Here is an 18,204-nt window from a genome sequence, read left to right on the forward strand (position 1 = left end):
TACAACTGCAATAAAAAAAGAAAGAGGAATATTTAAAATACTTGCTGTCGTTTCCAAGCATTATAATCATAATCATATTTCAATACTTGACTACCTCTTTTCCATTTAATGATTGGTCACAAATACACATCCTGAGAAAACCTTTATGATTCGTACTTGTATTGGAACAGGTGCTGAGATGGCTGTTACTGTCTTTCAAGTTCTTAACCAGCACAACTGAGTCTATTGCACACCTGACTGTTTTTAGCTTCCAGGAGCAGAGTGTTTGTAAGGCATGCGCTTAAAGCTTTTCTTCTTAGCTTTTAGACAGCCCGTAACAGTGAAGCCAGGTCTCCCTACAAGTATGTGCCATGTTCTGTCTACTAGAATTAATAGTTTGCATTTTTATGTCCGTTTCCTCTGTAAGGACAATGCTCTTTGCGTGTCTCACGATGTCTTTTGTGCCTACAGTGAGTCTGTATTTTCAAGCCAAATACTCTTCTGTCTTTTGTTATTTTCTTGCACTCCTGACTTCTCTGTCTCAAGACGTGTCCACTTTGCCGATGTTTTCTCACAGCGTGCCTTTCATAACCACTGACAGCTGTAGGTTTAGTTTGGGCAACTAAAAATTTAGTGAGAATTCTTATTTTCATGAAACTGTATACCCAGTTTCTTTCCCCTGGACTGAAATTTTGTTTCTTAAACATATATATGTGTGCTTCTTGTGAGTGTGTGTGTGAGTGTGTGTGTGTGTGTGAGTGTGTGTGTGTGTCGGTGTCTGTGCCTGTGTTATGTACTTTGGGCCAGTGAGAACCCATATTACTTTGTATGAGCTTCTGTTGAGCTGTGCAGTGCTGTTTCATGTCCGCCATAGTTTTATAATTCATCCTTCTTAGGATTGCTTCAGTATAACTATTGAGACCTCCTGAAACTCCATTCCCATCCTACTGCTTGTGCATACTAAAATTGTGTCTGTACCCAACTTATTTAGCTGACTTGCCTCCTTAATTAATCTTCCTAATGGAATGTAGGCTGCGTGAATAGAAGGTATTAAAACATTCCATGTATCTATGCAGTGTCTTCAACTCCTGAAAAGGAAGAGTTTTGCTTTAATTGCAAATTCTCATGTGTTTTGATATCTCCAATTTATCATTCTTCCTCATCCTGGCTGCTTATGGAACCCCAGACACTGGCATGTTTGTTCTTTCAATCAGCTTATATCTGTAATAAAAATAATAATACTATGCTCATAATACTGAAGGGGAATAAACTTAAACAGTAACTGTGTGTTGCTTTCTTTAATATTCTGTCATTTTAATTTTTTCCATATAATTAACATGTAATGAGTTACATTCTATTATCACTTGGTATGATTTTTATCAATATTAGGAGACAGTTCCTTAATATCATGAGGCTACTCCTTCCTAAATATGATGGAATGTTCCAAAGCGATTCTGTTGTGTGTGTTCCAAGGACTGATTCTCGAGAAGAAAGTGTTCTTTCTGTTGTAAATATTCTCAGTAAACATTATCTGCTCCTATGAACTAGAGTAAAACACTCTTGATTTTAACTTATAGAAAGTCTAGTACCCTGGAATAATGTGCTTTTTCCCCCTCACTAGTTCTGGGCATTGTACCTCTACAGTATGTGTTTGTTATGATGTTCACATTTGATGATGGAACAGGAGTATTGGAAGCTTACCTCAAGGATTCTGTAAGTAACAGACCTGGTAAGACACTTAACTAAAATTGATGTTTAAAATCTATAATATTCATTTTACTTAGTTCTCCTTCCCTGGACCTTCTGGGGTCCCTTTTACCTGAAAACTCAGTTTCTTTTTGTTTTGTTCTTAAAACAACTTAAAATAACTTAGAATATAAAAATACAGCCACACGAATCTAAAACTGTGTGTATTTCTGTAGCTTTTGATTATCCATTTATAAACCAAAATTTTAAAAACGTGAAGTTGAGGAATCAAAATCTGAAGACTCGTTATCCCCGTCACTCAGGGCAAAAGGGCAGCTGTAGAGCCATGCTGTCGTCACCTCGCTGTACTTTGTAAGCCTCTATAGGGTCATCTAAAAGGAAAGGAAGTTACTCGATACATAGATGTGTATTATTGTGTGTACTATGGTGACGCCCCAAAGACCCCTGTTGTTTCCGACACTAGTAGCTGTAAGCTGAGAAGTCCTTCAGGCTGGCCTTAGCCTTGATACTCACAAGCTTACCCTCTCCACAGAAAGCCGACAGCATTGCTTTTCGTGCACCATGTCTAACAGTATGCATGGAGTGCCGGCAGCTGGGGAAGTTGGACCAAGACCAGGGAGTCTCAACCTGCCCAAGGTTGATGTTGTGGTAGTGACTCCAATCCTAAAATTACGTTGTTGCTACTTCACAACTGTAACTGTGTACCTGATATGCAAGATGTCTGAAATGGGACCTGTGTGAAACAGTCACTTGACCCCCAAAGGGGTTGTTATGAGCCATAAGTTGGGAACCACTGACCTAGGCCATGATACAGTTTCATCACATAAGTTGTCGTAAGGTATTGCCCATGTAGCCGATTGCTCTCCTGAGGTCAAGCTGATGCTACCTACCCTAAATTTTCCAAGCTCAGAGGACATCATTACACTTTTCAGAGTGACCCGTAGCTCCAGCAAACAGTCAAGTCACTGGCCCTCACAAAGAATGGCATACTGAAAAAAAGGCTAAGAGGAAGACCGCCCTTTTGCTAGGGTTAGACAGGTTTTAGGGTTTGGTCTTTTTTTTTTTTTTTTTTTTTAGCTTACATAAATTGGAAAACAACCCAAGTTAAAGTTAAGTGATTTTTTTTTCTTCTAGTCTGAACAGTTTATCTAGTCACTTATTAAATGAATATTTACTGGGCAGCTGCTATGTACAGTATATGTGTTGATAATAGAAAGCTAGCAAGCCAAAAAAATCTCTTCTCTAAAATTCTAAAATACAAGGGGAGAGAAAGGAAATAAATTTTCTTTACTTTAGTGTTATATTCTTTCATACTTAACACTAGATTTATTTTCCTGAGTATGCAAGTGTCATCAGCCTTGCTACCTGCTCTTACTATGTGTGTGTAAATCTCAAAGCTCTTTTAGAATTAAAGTGGGGGATAGGGTTTTAGCTTAGACCAGTATTCCAGCTTATGAATTCTACAACTTTAATAAACTGATGTATAGTAGGTCATGTTAGCATTTTTTTCTTTTACTGAGATTCTGTACTTTAACGGTTTTCACATAGTGAGTATTTCCTTCGTTTGTCAACATTTTTAGGAGAAATTTTTCCAGATCCCAGCATCAGATATCCTCACTGATCATGACCTTCAGAGGAATCTGGAAAGGATCATGAATGCGATTTGTCCTCCAGGAACAAAAATCGGTAGGGAGTATTTCAAAGCTGCTTCTTTCTCTTTCCTGAAAAAGCCCCCAGTGTGTGTGTGCTCCATGGACTGGATGGAAGGAAGCCAACTGAGTCCATGGGAGTTACTAAGTCTGACCGGTACCTATCTGTGTCTTGATGAAGTAGCAGCAGAGGTAAAATAAATATAAATGAAGGAGCTGTAAAATATTATGAAATATACTTAAAGCTTGGTAGTTTTGGTCACAGCACTTTTGACCCTTGAGTTTGCACATAGAGCCTAGAGACATTGAGGCTGCAATTATACCGAATAAATGCACTTTTCACAAAACACATGTCCTCAAATAAGCTGCATTCATTGAATCTGACTCAGTGGATTTCTTCTGGCGTTAATGACCTTCAGAATTTTTCTGTATATATTTTGAAATATTAATGAACTTTAGCCATTTTTGCACAAACATTGGCTCGTCCACTGGTTTATGCCCAGGATAGCCCCGCCTCCAAGTTCTTCTCTGGCCAGCAGTTCTTTTCCACTGGAAGCTGCAGACCTAAATTACGTTAAGAAGTTTGATTCTTCTAGCAATTGTTCTCAGTGACTAATGTCACCTGTGCCTGCTTCTCTGTTGCTGATGGGACTGGGAGAGGTTGCTCATGATGAGGGTTTCTTCCTCAACAGTAGGTTTCCTCTGCACTGTAACATCAGTTCTTCAGAGATGAGAATTATTTTCTCATCTGGAGCAAAGATTAATTCAGATACATCCATTTGTTTTCAGTTTTAATTTGTTTTGGCTATTGCACTTACCATGCATAGATTTCCAGAAATAAAAGTCTCTAGGCTTGGTAACTTTTGAAATATACACATAAATTAATATGTGTGTATAATTTGTATTGTTAAATATAAATAATATATACTATTGTGATATTTCTTTATATAATATGTAATATGTTATATTATGCATGTAACATATGTCAAAAATAATATTATTTTATAAATATAATATATATGGTTGGATATGCACATGCACACATACACATATATAGTATAATGTATAGTTACACCACCCATGCACAGGAGCTTCTTTGCCCTCAATGAGCTCGAGTGACATACCAGCTGTCTTGCAGACCTACCAGGATCTTCTGTTTGGTGTTAGAAATGAGCCTGCCCTGGTTCTTGACAAATACCACGGCTGGCATTATTGCTGCCACCTGGATAGGTGACATAAAGGCTCATGCTGATGTGATCTCAAGTTCAGGTTCCTGCTCTTTCTAGTCAATTAAGGAAAACACAGAGGAGGGTCCTAAGCAGTCAGTCAGCTCAAGAAAATGAGCGAAAAGTCTGTCAAGTGTTTTATAAATTTGTAATCACTCTTATGTGAGTTTGGGGAAAAAAAATCTAATTAGTCAGCATTGCTAGTTATGTGCTTGGTACAATGGCTGAATGCGATGCCTTCTTGGTCTGTAGATGCATACCCATGGCTGGAGTGCCTCATCAAGTCCTACAACGTTGTAAGTGGAACGGAGCATCGGATATGTTACCAGATATTCGACACCAAGGTTGCAGAAGACATCATCTAGGGCTGCTTGGTACAGTGTGTGTGTGTGTGTGTGTGTGTGTGTGTGTGTGTGTGTGTGTGTGTGTGTGTGTGTGTTGAAGGGTTCATAGTCTTGCAAAAGGCTGTGACTCTGATTCACAGAAAGCACGTCTCTGTTTTTTAAGTACCATTCCCAGTTTTACTGTAACTTTAAATTTTTTATACAAAAAGGCATTGCATTGTTACTTATACCTTCTTGTGACTATGTTAAAATGCCTTGTTGCTCAACGTGCACAAAGTGACAACCGGAGTTACAAAATAAAGCCATATTTTGTGTGGAAAAACTGTTTTAATGTCTTCCTTCAGTTCCTTCATGGGATCTGTGTTACCAGATACTGGAAGTCCGTTTTCTACACATGAGATGCTTGCTTCTGTACTGTCTATCCACCATCCCTAGTTAGGCTTATTTTCCTGTCCTGACTTTTTATACCAACAGTTGATGTTAATGTGGCTGTAAATAAATACACGTTCTATTCTTGGTTGTCACTCATAAAAAAAACAGTGGTGGCTACTTTTATTTTAGTCTGTCTCACTTTACTTGAATTTTTTTAACAGAAGAATTGCTTAGTCACTACTGGGGAAAGAAATCTTCCTGGGTGTTTACACAATGGGCATCTGGTTAACTGAGTTCTCATTGAACAAATGTTTGTCTGAGTGAGTCACAGTGTAGTAAAATGAGTATTTAAAGAGGTGTGGCAGAATTGTTTTGTTTGCTGCTTATGCTCCCCACCTTAGGATGGTTCTGTGGCTTTGAACCAGGTGGTGTATTTGATGTCCACTTCTCTCTGTCAATGCTAGAAGTTATTCCTTCACAACCCAGCTAATGAAGTAGTGAGGTTTATGATTTTTCTGCTTCAGCTTTTTCAATAGCCTTATGTAAAAATATTCCTTTATGACAAGTATTGAATGTCAGCTTAATAGAAGAGTATGCTTTTTTACTCAACAGTGTTTAGCGGGTTTTAAATCACTTTTCCACCAGTGTATCACATATGTGCACATATACATTTGTTCACTTGCTAATAACTGAGAGAGAACAGATGTGTGCAACTTAAAATAAGTATGTAAATAAATGTACACATTTCTACAGTTTTGTTGTTTGGTGGTCAGATAACATGATGAAGTTGCGCACTATAGTTTGAGTTTTGAATATCCCTAAATAACAGTGAACTGAAGGCATGGTGACCAGCCCGTGGCATGATTACAGGTTGTGAAAACCTTAAGGTTTGGGGGCCAAGGAAGGCAGTTAGTTTGTGGGTACCTGGGAAAGGAGTTTTGGGAGCCTTACTGCCTCTTGTCTCACTCTGCTTCCTGCTGCCATGAGGCAAATGTGTCTCCTCTGCTTTCTGTTACCATGATGCACTATGGAGACACAGGCCCAAAACAAGGCCATGTGACCCTGGACTGGAAATGCTGAGACCATGAGCCAAAATTAAATGTTTCTTCTTTATAAATATTTTATTGCAGCAACTTGTCAAGAATGCTTATAGACCAGATGGTTGAATCTCTCTGCATACCAGGGTGCTGTGCTCAACTGTTCACACACATTTAAACCTCAGAACAACCAATTAATGAGAAATTTGAAGCCTTTTGCAAAAAATGACTTAAGTACATTCATGTGTTTCTATGGGCTAGAGTCTTGACTGCTTGTAGGCTCCAGCTTTTGCAACGTACTTTATTTCGGATTCTTTAAATACTTATACCTCCCTCCCAACCCACCTAGCCTAGAAAGGAGATTTAAGGCAACACGAGATGTAGACCTTGTTGAATTCAGTTCCAGGGAGTCCCCTGGTGTAGTCAGCAGAATTTCAGCCGACCAGTAATTCCACCAGAGTTGCTGCTGGAACCTGGAACCGCCGGAGCCAGAGCCTCGAAGCCTTCACTTGGAGCAGTTCTCTCTTGAAACTTCTTGAAGTACAGTGATGAACAGCCAAACAATACCAAAATGTTATTTCCAATTGTTTGTCTGCCTTTTCTCACATTGGTGTGCCTAAGGCTATTAAGACAGATAATGGTTCAGGGTATGTTAGCAAAACTTTTCAAAAGTTTTGTGATTCTTCTCCTATAAAGCGTATCACGGATATTCCTTATAATCCTCAGGGACAAGGAATGGTGGAGCGAGCTCACTCTACCATAAAAACCTATTTGCAAAAAGTAAAGAAGAGGACCCCAAGGCCCAGACTCGCCTGTAGTTTTCCAGGACCTGCTGGATCCTTCTATTTCCTCTTTCTCCCAGGCTTCTCACACCTAAAGTTTCAATAGGATGCCCTCCCCTCTTACCCACTATCCTGGTAGGTACAGTTTTTCATAGGGACGTACACCTTGGGGTCCTCCGCAAACTGTGGCAACAGCCAAGGAAAAAATAGGCAGTAAACCTTGAACCCCTACCCGGACTAGCCGATGGACATTCTCCACTGTTGAGTGGAGAAGGAGATCTAACTTTCACACAAACTCTGGTGCCCCATATTTGAACATGTGCCTTGGATGGAGATGCCTGGTGGCACTCAGAGGAAGGATAATAGGTCACCAAGGAGAGACTTGATACCCTATGAGCATATATAGGGGGAGGAGGTCCCCCTCAGACACAGACATAGGGAAGGGGAGTAGGGGGGAAGTGGGAGGAAGGGAGGAATGGGAGGATACATGGGATGGGCTAACAATTGAGATGTAATATGAATAAATTAATAAAAAAACTATAGGACAAAATAAATCTTTCCTCCTTAAAAAAAAAAAAGTAAAGAAGAGGGAACTGTATCTCAGTCACCTAAACATGCTTTGAGTTAATGTTCTCTTCATTTTAAATATTTTCTTGCTTGATGCCAAGGGGAATTCTGCAGCTGATTGGTTCTGGCATACTAATACTCAGTCATCCTTTGCTAGAGTGACATGGAAGGATCCTTTAAGTGGAAAGTGGAATGGCCCCAATCTGGAGTTGAGGCTCTGTTTTGTGTTTTCACCCAGAACATGCTGCTGCATGCTGGCTACCCAAAAGGCTTGTGTGTCAAGGGGTTGCTGACATGGATGAGCCTGCTGAAGATCACAAAGTCGGAGATGAAGGTTTATCGGACATGTATTCCCGATCCTCGTTTTCTTCAACCTGTTTCCTGGGATAATGTAGAGGTGTTGGTGTACCCATGAGGCAACCTCCTTGTGTGCCTTGGGAATGTACTGACCTGACTATACCTTGGAAACGGTGCTTCGTAGTGACTCCTCTAGAATACTTCCCTTCCTGAAGCCTCATATAGGAGCACTGCAAGCACCAGTGGTTATTCCAGTTCAGGTCCTTTTCCACCCTAATTGTTGGAGTCAGCTTTATCTGCAGGACTGTGGAGAACTGAAAAAGGAAAATTACCAGTCTTATGTTTGGAAGCTTGGAGCAGCCATGGGGGACGTGGCTGTACAGCCAGAAAAAAAAGATTCTCTGCTCTGGAGAAAGGGGCCTGTGATGGCTTATGTTTATGGTCCTGTTGAGTGGTAAAAGCTCTGTTATTATTTGTTCCAATAATGGAAGTTATGGGGTCACTTGCCCAAAGTATAATTTGAGCAATTGCATATCGAAAGGCGTGGGACCTGCAGTAAATGGTTCTTAAGCAACTGCCCTTTGTTATGCCAAGAATAAAGTTGCAAGTTGGCCAACTAGACTAAGAGTTTGTGGAAGGAAGAATCTCTCTCATATCTGTGTCTAGAACCTTTTCAAAATGTGTTGATGAACACTTTAAGGTACTCAGGTAACTCTTGGTGCAGTCTCAATTTCATGATCCCTTTAGGGAATAATTTTAGGACATCGTGTGGCTGTGTGTTACTTTATCTCTCCCATCCCTCCTTCCATGTCACAAGAGTTTTTTGGATACTTATGCCTAAAATTCCCTTTTTGCTTCTGATGTATCCAGTTTATATATGTTCAATCAAGGCAGCATAGAAATGAAATGTCTACCTGCTTCCGCTGGTAGCTTGCAGGGCTGGCTGTGAAGCTTGTGGAAGACGCAGATACGGTCACATCCCTCCATTTTGTCTATAATGTTTCTCAGACACACCCTGGCTGAACACAACTGAATTTGTGTGTGTGTGTGTGTGTGTGTATCTGTTTTCATGTGTGTGACTGTGTGTGTGTGTGTGTGTGTGTGTGTGTGTGTGTGTGTGTGTGTGTGTGTGTGCGTGTGTGTTTATGTAAAATCCAGAGCTTAAAGTCTGGTCTATTCCTTGATCACTCTCCATCTTATATTCTGGAGCTAGCTCTCTCAGCTGAATGTACAGTTCTCTGACTCAGTCAGTCTAGCTATCCCTCTTGCTCTGGAATTCCTTGTCTCCACTTGCCAGGAGTCAGCATGACAGGCGGGCTGCCACACCTATCCTGTACTTACCTGCTGCTGGGGATCAGAACTCAGGTCTTCATGCTTGCGCAGTAAGCCCTTTGCCCGCTGAGTCATCTCCTCAGCCCTCATCTGGTTTCTCTTCTCTCTCATTGGAATCCTCAGGCTGCCATATCCCCATCATTCAGGAACCCCTTCCACGGTTGCTTAATCAGAATTTTCTTTCTAATCTGTGGAGAGGTCAGGAGAAGAGCTTGTCTCATAAATGTGAGGACCTGAAGTTGGATGCTCACAGCTCATGTGAAGAGCCAGTGTGTTGGTCCTTGCTGCGATGGGGAGATGGGAAGAGGAGACAGGCAAATACCTGGAGCTCACTGGCCAGACAGCTGTGGCCCAGTTCCAGACCTGTCTCAAATAAAAGGTGGGGGGTGCCAAAGAAATGACAATTACGTTATCTTCTGACCTTCACACGTATATGCACATACATGCATGCTCCAACTTGCTCTGTAGCCAAGCATGACTTTGAACTTCATATCCTCCTTCCTCAATCCACTGAGTGCTGAAAATACAGGCCTGTGCCATATAGCTGGCCCAGAATTTGCTTTTGAATAAATCTCTAGGTGTTCTACATGCTCGTTACAGTGAGAGAAGCAGGGATCTGAAGTAGACATTAGTCAAAATTCGTACAGCCAGGGTTACAGATGTATATCCTTATGCATGCTCATAGTGGCCAAAGGGGGTCTTTTACAGTATCCTCTATTACTTTCCACCTTATTGATACAGGGCTTCTGACCAAAGCTAGAGCTCAGCTCGTAGCCAGAAAAAGCGCCAGCCATCCTTCTGTTTCAGCCCACCACAGTGCTGGGATTACAGACATATGTGGGCAGCAAGCACTCTAACTAAGCTCTCTCTCTCTCTCCATCTTACCCTGGCATTTGTTGGACGAAGCCTTCCTTATTGAGATTCTCTTGAACAATTGGGGGAAGCAGAGGCTCATCTATAACACGCCTTGCTCATACCACATGACTGCAGTGGGTCCTAGTCACTGTTTAACTTCCTGTTCCCTAAAGTCTTTTTCTGCTTCTTGTCTTCCCATTTGCTTTTTCCTGCTGCCTGGAATGCTTTCCCCTAGTCTTTGACTGTTTTCAATATTCAGAATTTGTCTCTGATGCCTTGTTGTCAGAAAGATTCCTTTTGATGCGGGGCATGGTGGCGCACGCCTTTAATCCTAGCAGGTGGGAGGCAGAGGCAGATGGATCTTTGTGTGTTCAAGGCCAGCATGGTCTACAAAGTGAGTCCAAGACAGCCAGGTCTATCACACAGAGAAACTCTGTCTTGAAAAACCAAAAATAAATAAATAAAAACATAAAGGATTCTTTTGCAAATAGTGTCATTCGTTCATTTATTCGTTTGTGCCCTCATTGTTCACCTCTGTTATCCCACTCCCATGGCCACTGAATGTTTTCTTCTCAACAAATTCATGTCCTACTTTCTTGCCTTTGTTTTCCTGTGGCATACTGAGTACAATTAGAGTTGCTTTCACTAGCATGGATGAAAGGTCATTTACAGGCACAAGGGCAACTAGCCAGTGGCTATGCCACTGAAGAAAAGGACTCTCCATCCCCCCAGAAGCAGTTAGCTGTCAGCAGATTCTCAGGAGAGGTGGGGGTCTGTGAGCCTCTCCCCATTCATGGGTGGAATGTTGATGGGCCCAGTCTCCTGCAGGTCACCACAGCTGCTGAGAGTTCCTACGTGCAACATTCATGTCGTGTGCTGAAGACATCTCACAACACTCTTCCCCTCCCTCCAGATTTTACATGGATCATGTTCTCTTTGCACAATTTCCTGGGATTTGGAGGGGCGTGATATTGATGTCCCATCTTAAGGCTTAGCACTCAACAGTCACTGTTTCTCAGTGCTTTGATCAGTCATTGCACTGACCACTTCCCACGGCCAAGAGAAGCTTCTCTCAGGCAGACTGAGAGCAGCACTAATCTATGGATATAAATGACCTTCAGAAGGCCATTTGACACCATGACCACTTAGAAGAACAGTAGTAGTAGATTGACTTTGGGATCTGTCACTTCCTTAGTCATGGGCTTCTGCCCTGGTTTACTGTGCATGAATTGTCCCTGTGGGGCTTGCTTCCATTCCAGTTTTTGTTTTGTTTTGTGTTTGTTTGTTTGTTTGTTTGTTTGTTTTTGAGACAGGGTTTCTCTCTATAGATCTGGCTCTTCTGAAACCAACTTTCTGGACCAGGCAGACTTCAAACTCAGAGATTCGCTTGTCTCTGCCTCCTGAGTGCTGGGGTTAAAAGTGTGCATCACTATATCTGGAAATTTATTTTGTATTATTAAAATAATTGTATGTGTATGCTTGTGTCATGTGGATGTGGAGGCTAGTGGACGATCTCTGCTGTTTATAATCCTCTGTTTATAATACATTTTCATTTTATTATTTTATTGTGGTGGCTGCAGGCGTAGAGGTGAGGAGAGGACACTGTGGGGTCAAATATCTCCTTCCTCCTTTATGTGAGACCTGGGGATTGAACTCAGGTCACAGACTTGTGAAGCAAGAAAGCACCTTCACTTTCTGAGCCTTGTCTCTCTGGTGCCACCTTATTTGTTTCCTTGGATTGGACCTCACCAGTTAAATTCATCAGTGAGTCTCAGAGCACAGTGTGGATGAGTAGGCAGGATATATGGGTGTTTGAGGCCTCCATGAACTATGAAATATGGTGGTGGTATGGGAATGGGGAAGACACTGGCTTGCCCCTAAAGTCCTCATGACGTGGTATGTGACTCTTTGAAAGGAAGGAGATAACCCCTGTGTCCCCTTGCCCCACAGCATTGCAGCTTCTTGGAACTCCTTTTCAGTGGTTTGTCCTACCCCCCTCCCTACCAGGCTTCCGGACCATCATCTTTTTTTCATGGATCTGAGGAGAGAGGAAGGCAGTGAACTCTGATCCAGGCCTAGGTCCCCCATATAAAGGAGGGTGGCTCAGGCTTGCTTTGTTTCAACTGCTGGCCTTTCATATCTCTCTCTGTAGCACTGGTATGGCAATTTTACTACTACGTCTCCCAGGGTTTTAGGGGAAGCCACCGGACTTAGGAACACTCCCACCAGGGTGTACAGGTCAGTGCTGCTGTCAGCTTTGCTCAAAGAAACTTCTTTTTTCACCAGTAACTGTAGAGACTCATAAATAGTAAAAGAGCTCCACCTTCTTCAAGGTTGAGGAAACATCATGGGGGTAAGGAAACAATGTAAAAGCAGGAGAAAGGAGTGGACACTATCTTCCAGGTATGATGTGGTAGTGTACTCGACTCAGCATCCGCAATTACCTGCATGTAAGACTTACAAAAATTTAGGCTTGACGTGGTGTCACAGAGGTGGGAGGAATTCATAAGGAATCCAAACTTTCATGAGGATTTCTAAATAGTTGATGGCTGCAAGAGGAGGAAGAGGAGTGAAAGGAGGAAGAAAGGAGGAAAAAAAGAGGAGGAAAAGGAGTATTAGGAGGAGGAGAATAAAGAGGATGAGGATAAAGAGGAGGACGGAGATATTTTTCTTCAGGTGTAGGACAAATCCTTTGCTATCTCTCCTTCTCTCCTCTTCCCCCTTACTTTACCCTTTCTCCTTTGCCTCTACTTTCTCCATCTCCTTTTTCTCCTTCTCTTTCCTGAATACTTTATTAAGGACTTTGTAAAGAAGCAGAGAGTTCTGCCTGCACCTGAGACTCTTGCTGGCAAAGCACTCACCTGATTAGGTGAGGATCACTCTGTTACGGATGACCATCTTATATCACCCAAACCGATGTGAAGCTTACTCATTCCTAAAAATATCTCCACAGAAACATCTGGTATTTGACCTAACATCTAGGTAACACGAACCAGCCAACATACTACATGAAGTTCAACAGCACATACCCACACCTTCTCAAGGGACCTCTTGAGGGAATATATCTACCTCAAGACCCAACTCTACCACTCCTGGGCATTTACCCAAAAGACTCTCTACCCTACCACAAGGACACTTGCTCAACTATGTTCATGGCAGCTTTATTTATAATCATCAGAAACTGGAAACAGCCTAGATGTCCCTCAACCAAAGAATTGATAAAGAAAATATGGTATATTTACACAGTGGAATATTACTCGGCAACTAAAACAAAGACATTTTAAATTTTGCAGGCAAATAACAGATGTACCTTTTGAAGTCAGGTTTCATCTGCAAACCGAGGACCTCATATAGTCTCACATCCACTTAACAAGCTACAACCATCCTGCAACAGGTAGTGCTAGTCCTCAACTTGACAGAACCTAGAGTCAGGTGGGAGAGGAGTCTCTGTGCATGCCTGTAGGGGAGGATCCTGGTGACATCATTGACATGGGCAGAGCATTCCCTGCAGTCTCCTGATTGTGATGCCATGACCAGCTGCTTCAAGTACTTTGAGATTTATTTCAGCCAAAATAAATCTTTTTTCCTTAAGTTATTTTTGTGAGAGCATTTTGTCGCAGACACAGGAAAAGAAAACAAGTTACTGTGTCCACCGGAAACCCCTGATCCACTTTCCAGGAAAGGGATGCAATGCCTGTGAAGTCTACACAGCTGCCTTTATTTCATAGCATCAGTAGTATCGTGTGAACTTAAAAATACGTAAGTATGATTGGTACAGGAGACAACTTCCTGAACAGAACACCAACAGCTGAGGCAGTAAGATCAATGTTTAATAAATGGGACCTCATGAAACTGGAAAGGTTCTGTAAAGCAGCAGACATCTTGAACAACAAAATGGCAGATTACAGAATGAGAAAAGGTCTTCACCAATCCTACATCCAACAGAGGGCTAGTATCTAAAATATATAAGGAACAAAAGAAATTAAACACCAACAAAACAAAAAAAATCAACTAAAAAAGGGGGTATAGAGCTAACCAAATAAATCTCATCACAGGAATCTCTAATGGCTGAGAAGCATGTAAAGAAATGTTCAGCATTCATGGTCATCAGGGAAATGCATATCAAAATGACTCTGAGATTGCATCTTACACTTGTCAGAATGGCTAAGATCAAAAACTTCAAGTGACACTGCTGGCCAGTGAAGATGTGGAGCAAAGTGAACACTCTTCCATTACTGGTGAGATTGCAAACTTGTACAACAACTTTGGAGATCAACCTGGTGGTTTCTAAGAAAACTGGGAATAGTTCTACCTCAAGACACAGCTATGCCACTCCTGGGCATAAACCTAAAAGATGCTCCACCATACAACAAGGACACTTGCTCATCTATGTTCATAGTAGCTTCACTCCTGACAACCAGAAACTAGAAACAACCTAGATGACCCTATACCAAATAATGGAAAAAGAAACTGAGGTACATTTACACAATGGGATACTACTCAGCTATTAAGAACAAAGAAATCTTTAAATTTGCAGGCAAATGGACAGAACTAGAAAAGATCATTCTGACTGAGGTAACCCAGATGCAGAAAGACATGCATGCTATGTACTCACTGATAAGTGGATGGGTATTAGACATAAAGTACAGGATAGCCACCTTACAATCAACAGACCCAAAGAAGCTAAGTGACAAGGAGAGCCCAGGGGATGGTGCTTATATCTCACTCAGGAAGGGAAGTAAAATAGACATCTGAAGGAGATGGAGGAAGGGAGCTGGGTGGGATTGCAGAGCAAGTGTGGGGAGCAGGTGTGGGGAGAGGGGGGAGGGATGGGAGAAGTGAAATCTGTGTGTGTGTGTGTGTGTGTGTGTGTGTGTGTGTGTGTGTGTGTGTTTCTCTGTGACAGGGGAGGCTCCCAATAGTAGATGGTGGTGATCCTAGCTGAGACTCCTAGGAGCAGGCAATATGGAACCAGAAGGGGCAACCTCTTGTACCTAAGTGGAACTTCCAGCAGAAGGAGGGGGACACCAACCCACACATAAAACTTTCCACCTAGCCAACAAATTACTGGTACAACTTGAGTTTTATGCCATGAGAAATAGCTTGCCACTGACACTATTAGTAACCTTCTGCTATACTTGCAGACGGGAGGCCAGCGTAACAGTCATCTGAGGGGTTTCACCCACCAGCTGATGGAGACAGATGCAGAGACCCACAGACAGACAATCAGGGCAGAGCTCCAGGAATCTTATGGAAGATGGGAGGAAGGATTGGAAGAGCTAGAGGTGTCAGGGGCACCACAAGAAAACCCACAAAACCAACCAACCTGGACCTCACAGAGGCTCACAGAGACTGAACCACCAACCAGAGAGCATCTAGGCCCCCACACACATACGTAACAGCTTGGTGCTCATGGGATCTCTAACAGCAGGAGCAGGGGCTGTCTCTGACTCTGTTGACTGTTTTTGGATCCCTTTCTCCTAACTGGAAAGCTTTGTCTAGCCTCAATAGAAGATGATGGTCTAGTCCTACAGGGTATGGCAAGTCAGGTTGATATCCACGGAGGTCACCCCTTCTCTGAGAAGGGAGGGGGATGTGGGAAGGGAGGGGAGGTCAAAGTAAGAGACTGGTGTGGGGAGAGCACAGCCAGAAATCTTTTAATATTACTTATTTTTAAGTGGGTGCAATATGAACATATATGTGGGGTGTAGGGTGCTAGGAAATCAGAAAATAGTGTCAGATCCTCGGGCAGTTGTGGATCACTTGACGTGGGTGCTAGAAAACAAACTCGGGACTTTTGGAAGAACAGCAGTCTTAACCACTGAACTATTTCCCCAGAACTTATTTCTTGATTAATTTTAGTGTGTGCCTCTGTGTGTTTATGTGTGTGAGTGCTTACATGCAATGCACTGTACTTGTGCGGGGCGGGGGTGTCACCACAATTTGAAGGGCCCAGGGCTGCAGCATTAGGAGGATTGAGAACCACTGTGTTATTATGAATAAGGCTGCTGTCAACATGATCGAGCAAATTTTCTTGTTGTGTGCTGGAGCATCTTCTGGGTATCTTCCAAGGAGTGGAAAAGCTGGGTCTTGAGGAAGCCTTATTTCCCATTTTTCTGAGATAGCACCAGATAGATTTCCAAAGTGGCTGTACTAGTTTGCCTTCCCACCACAATGAAGGAGTGTTCCTCTCTCCCCACATCCTCGCCAGCATGGGGTGTCTCTTGAGTTTTTGATCTTAGCCATTCTGATGGGTGTGAGATGGAATCTCAGAGTTGTCTTGATTTGCATTTCCCTGATGATTAAGGAGGTTGAGCATTTCTTTAAGTGTTTCTCAGCCATTTGATATTCCTCTGTTGAGAATTCTCTGTTTAGTTCCAAGCCCCATTTCTCAATTGGGTTATTTGGTTTAGTGGTGTTTAATTTCTTGAGGTTTTTTTTAAATATATTTTGGATATTAGACCTTTGTCAGATGTAGGGTTGGTGAAGATCTTTTCCCAGTCTGTAGGCTGTCGCTTTGTTCTCTTGACAGTGTCTCCTGCCTTACAGAAGCTTTTCAACCTCATGAGGTCGCATTTATTAATTGTTGACATTAAGGCCTGGGGTGTTGGTGTTCTGTTCAGAAAGTTGTCTCCTGTGCCAATATGTTCCAGGCTCTTCCCCACTTTTTCTTCTAAGTGACTTGGTGTCTCTGGTTTTATGTTGAGGTCTTTAATCCACTTGGATTTGAGTTTTGTACAAGGTGACAAGTATGGGTCCAGTTGCATTTTTTTACACATAGACATCCAGTAGACCAGCACTATTTGTTGAAGATGCTATCCTTTTTCCATCAAATGTATTTGGCTTCTTTGTCGAAAATCATGTGACCATATGTGTGTGGATTCATATCTGGGTCTTCAATTTTATTCCACCGATCAACCAGCCTGTTGCTGTGCCAGTACCATGCTGTTTTAATTACTATTGCTTTACAATACAGTTTGAGATCAGGTATGGAGACTCCTCTGGAGCACCTTTTATTGTACAAGATTGTTTAGCTATTCTGGGTTTTTTGTTTTTCCATATGAAGTTCAGAATTGAACTTTCAATGTCTTTAAAAAATTGTGTAGGTATTTTGATAGGGATTGCATTGAATCTGTAGATTGCTTTTGGTAGGGTGGCCATTTTTACTATGTTAATTCTCCTGATCCATGAGCAAGGAAGATCATTCCATCTTCTCATGTCATCTTCAATCTCTTTCTTCAGAGTTTTGACATTTTTTTCAAACAAGTCCTTCACTTGCTTAGTTAGAGTAACTCCTAAATATTTTATATTGCTTGTGGCTAATGTGAAGGGTGTGGTTTTCCTAATTTCTTCCTCTGCAAGCTTGTCATTTAACAGCCTAAGTGTCCATCAGTAGAAGAACGGATAAAGAAACTGTGGTACATATACACTATGAAATACTATTCAGCTATTAAAAACAAGGAATTCCCGAAATTTGTGGATAAATGGATTGAGCTAGAAATGATCATAATGAGTGAGTTAACCCAGAAGCAGAAAGACTCAAATGGTATATACTCACTTATATCTGCATACTAGCCCAAGGGGCATGTCTCATGAAAGCCTTCACTTACCAGGAAACTGAGACAGAGGGGAGGACATTCTACTGGGACTCTAGATGAGAGAAGCATGGGAGAATAGCAAAGTAGAAGGATCCTGATGGTCCTAGAAACCTACAAGTAGAACATTATGATAGGCAGATTTGGGCCCAGGGTTCCCGCTCAAACTAAGGCACCAGCCAAGGACAATACAGGCCGTAAAACTTTAAACCCCTACCCAGATCTAGCCAATGGTCAGAACATTCTCCACAGTAGAATGGTGAGTGGGATATTACTTTCTCACGTACTCTGGTGCCTCACCTTTGACCATGTCCCCTGGAGGGGGAGACCTGGTGGCACTCAGAGGAAGGACAGCAGGTTACCAAGAAGAGACTTGATACCCTATGAGCATATACAGGGGGAGGTAATTCCCCTCAGGAACAGTCATAGGGGAGGGGAATAGGGGAAAATGGGAGGGAGGGA

General features: G+C 42.1%; 1 protein-coding gene across 8 annotated transcripts in view; it reads left to right on the top strand.

The window, feature by feature from the left end:
- LOC311604980 (protection of telomeres protein 1-like) overlaps positions 1–5,613 on the top strand; it is a 40,442-nt gene extending 34,829 nt beyond the window's left edge. For all 8 annotated transcript variants that reach the window (XM_084795264.1, XM_084795262.1, XM_084795261.1 and 5 more), the window contains 3 exons: positions 1,601–1,692; positions 3,267–3,372; positions 4,814–5,613. In XM_084795264.1, the coding sequence (XP_084651390.1) occupies positions 1,601–1,692; positions 3,267–3,372; positions 4,814–4,926 (311 nt within the window). In that variant the 3' untranslated portion in view covers positions 4,927–5,613. The remainder of the gene's footprint in view (positions 1–1,600; positions 1,693–3,266; positions 3,373–4,813) is intronic.
- Positions 5,614–18,204: the final 12,591 nt, after the last annotated feature.

This window comes from Acomys minous (assembly GCF_964271855.1).
Source record: "Acomys minous genome assembly, chromosome: 9".
NCBI lineage: Eukaryota > Metazoa > Chordata > Mammalia > Rodentia > Muridae > Acomys > Acomys minous.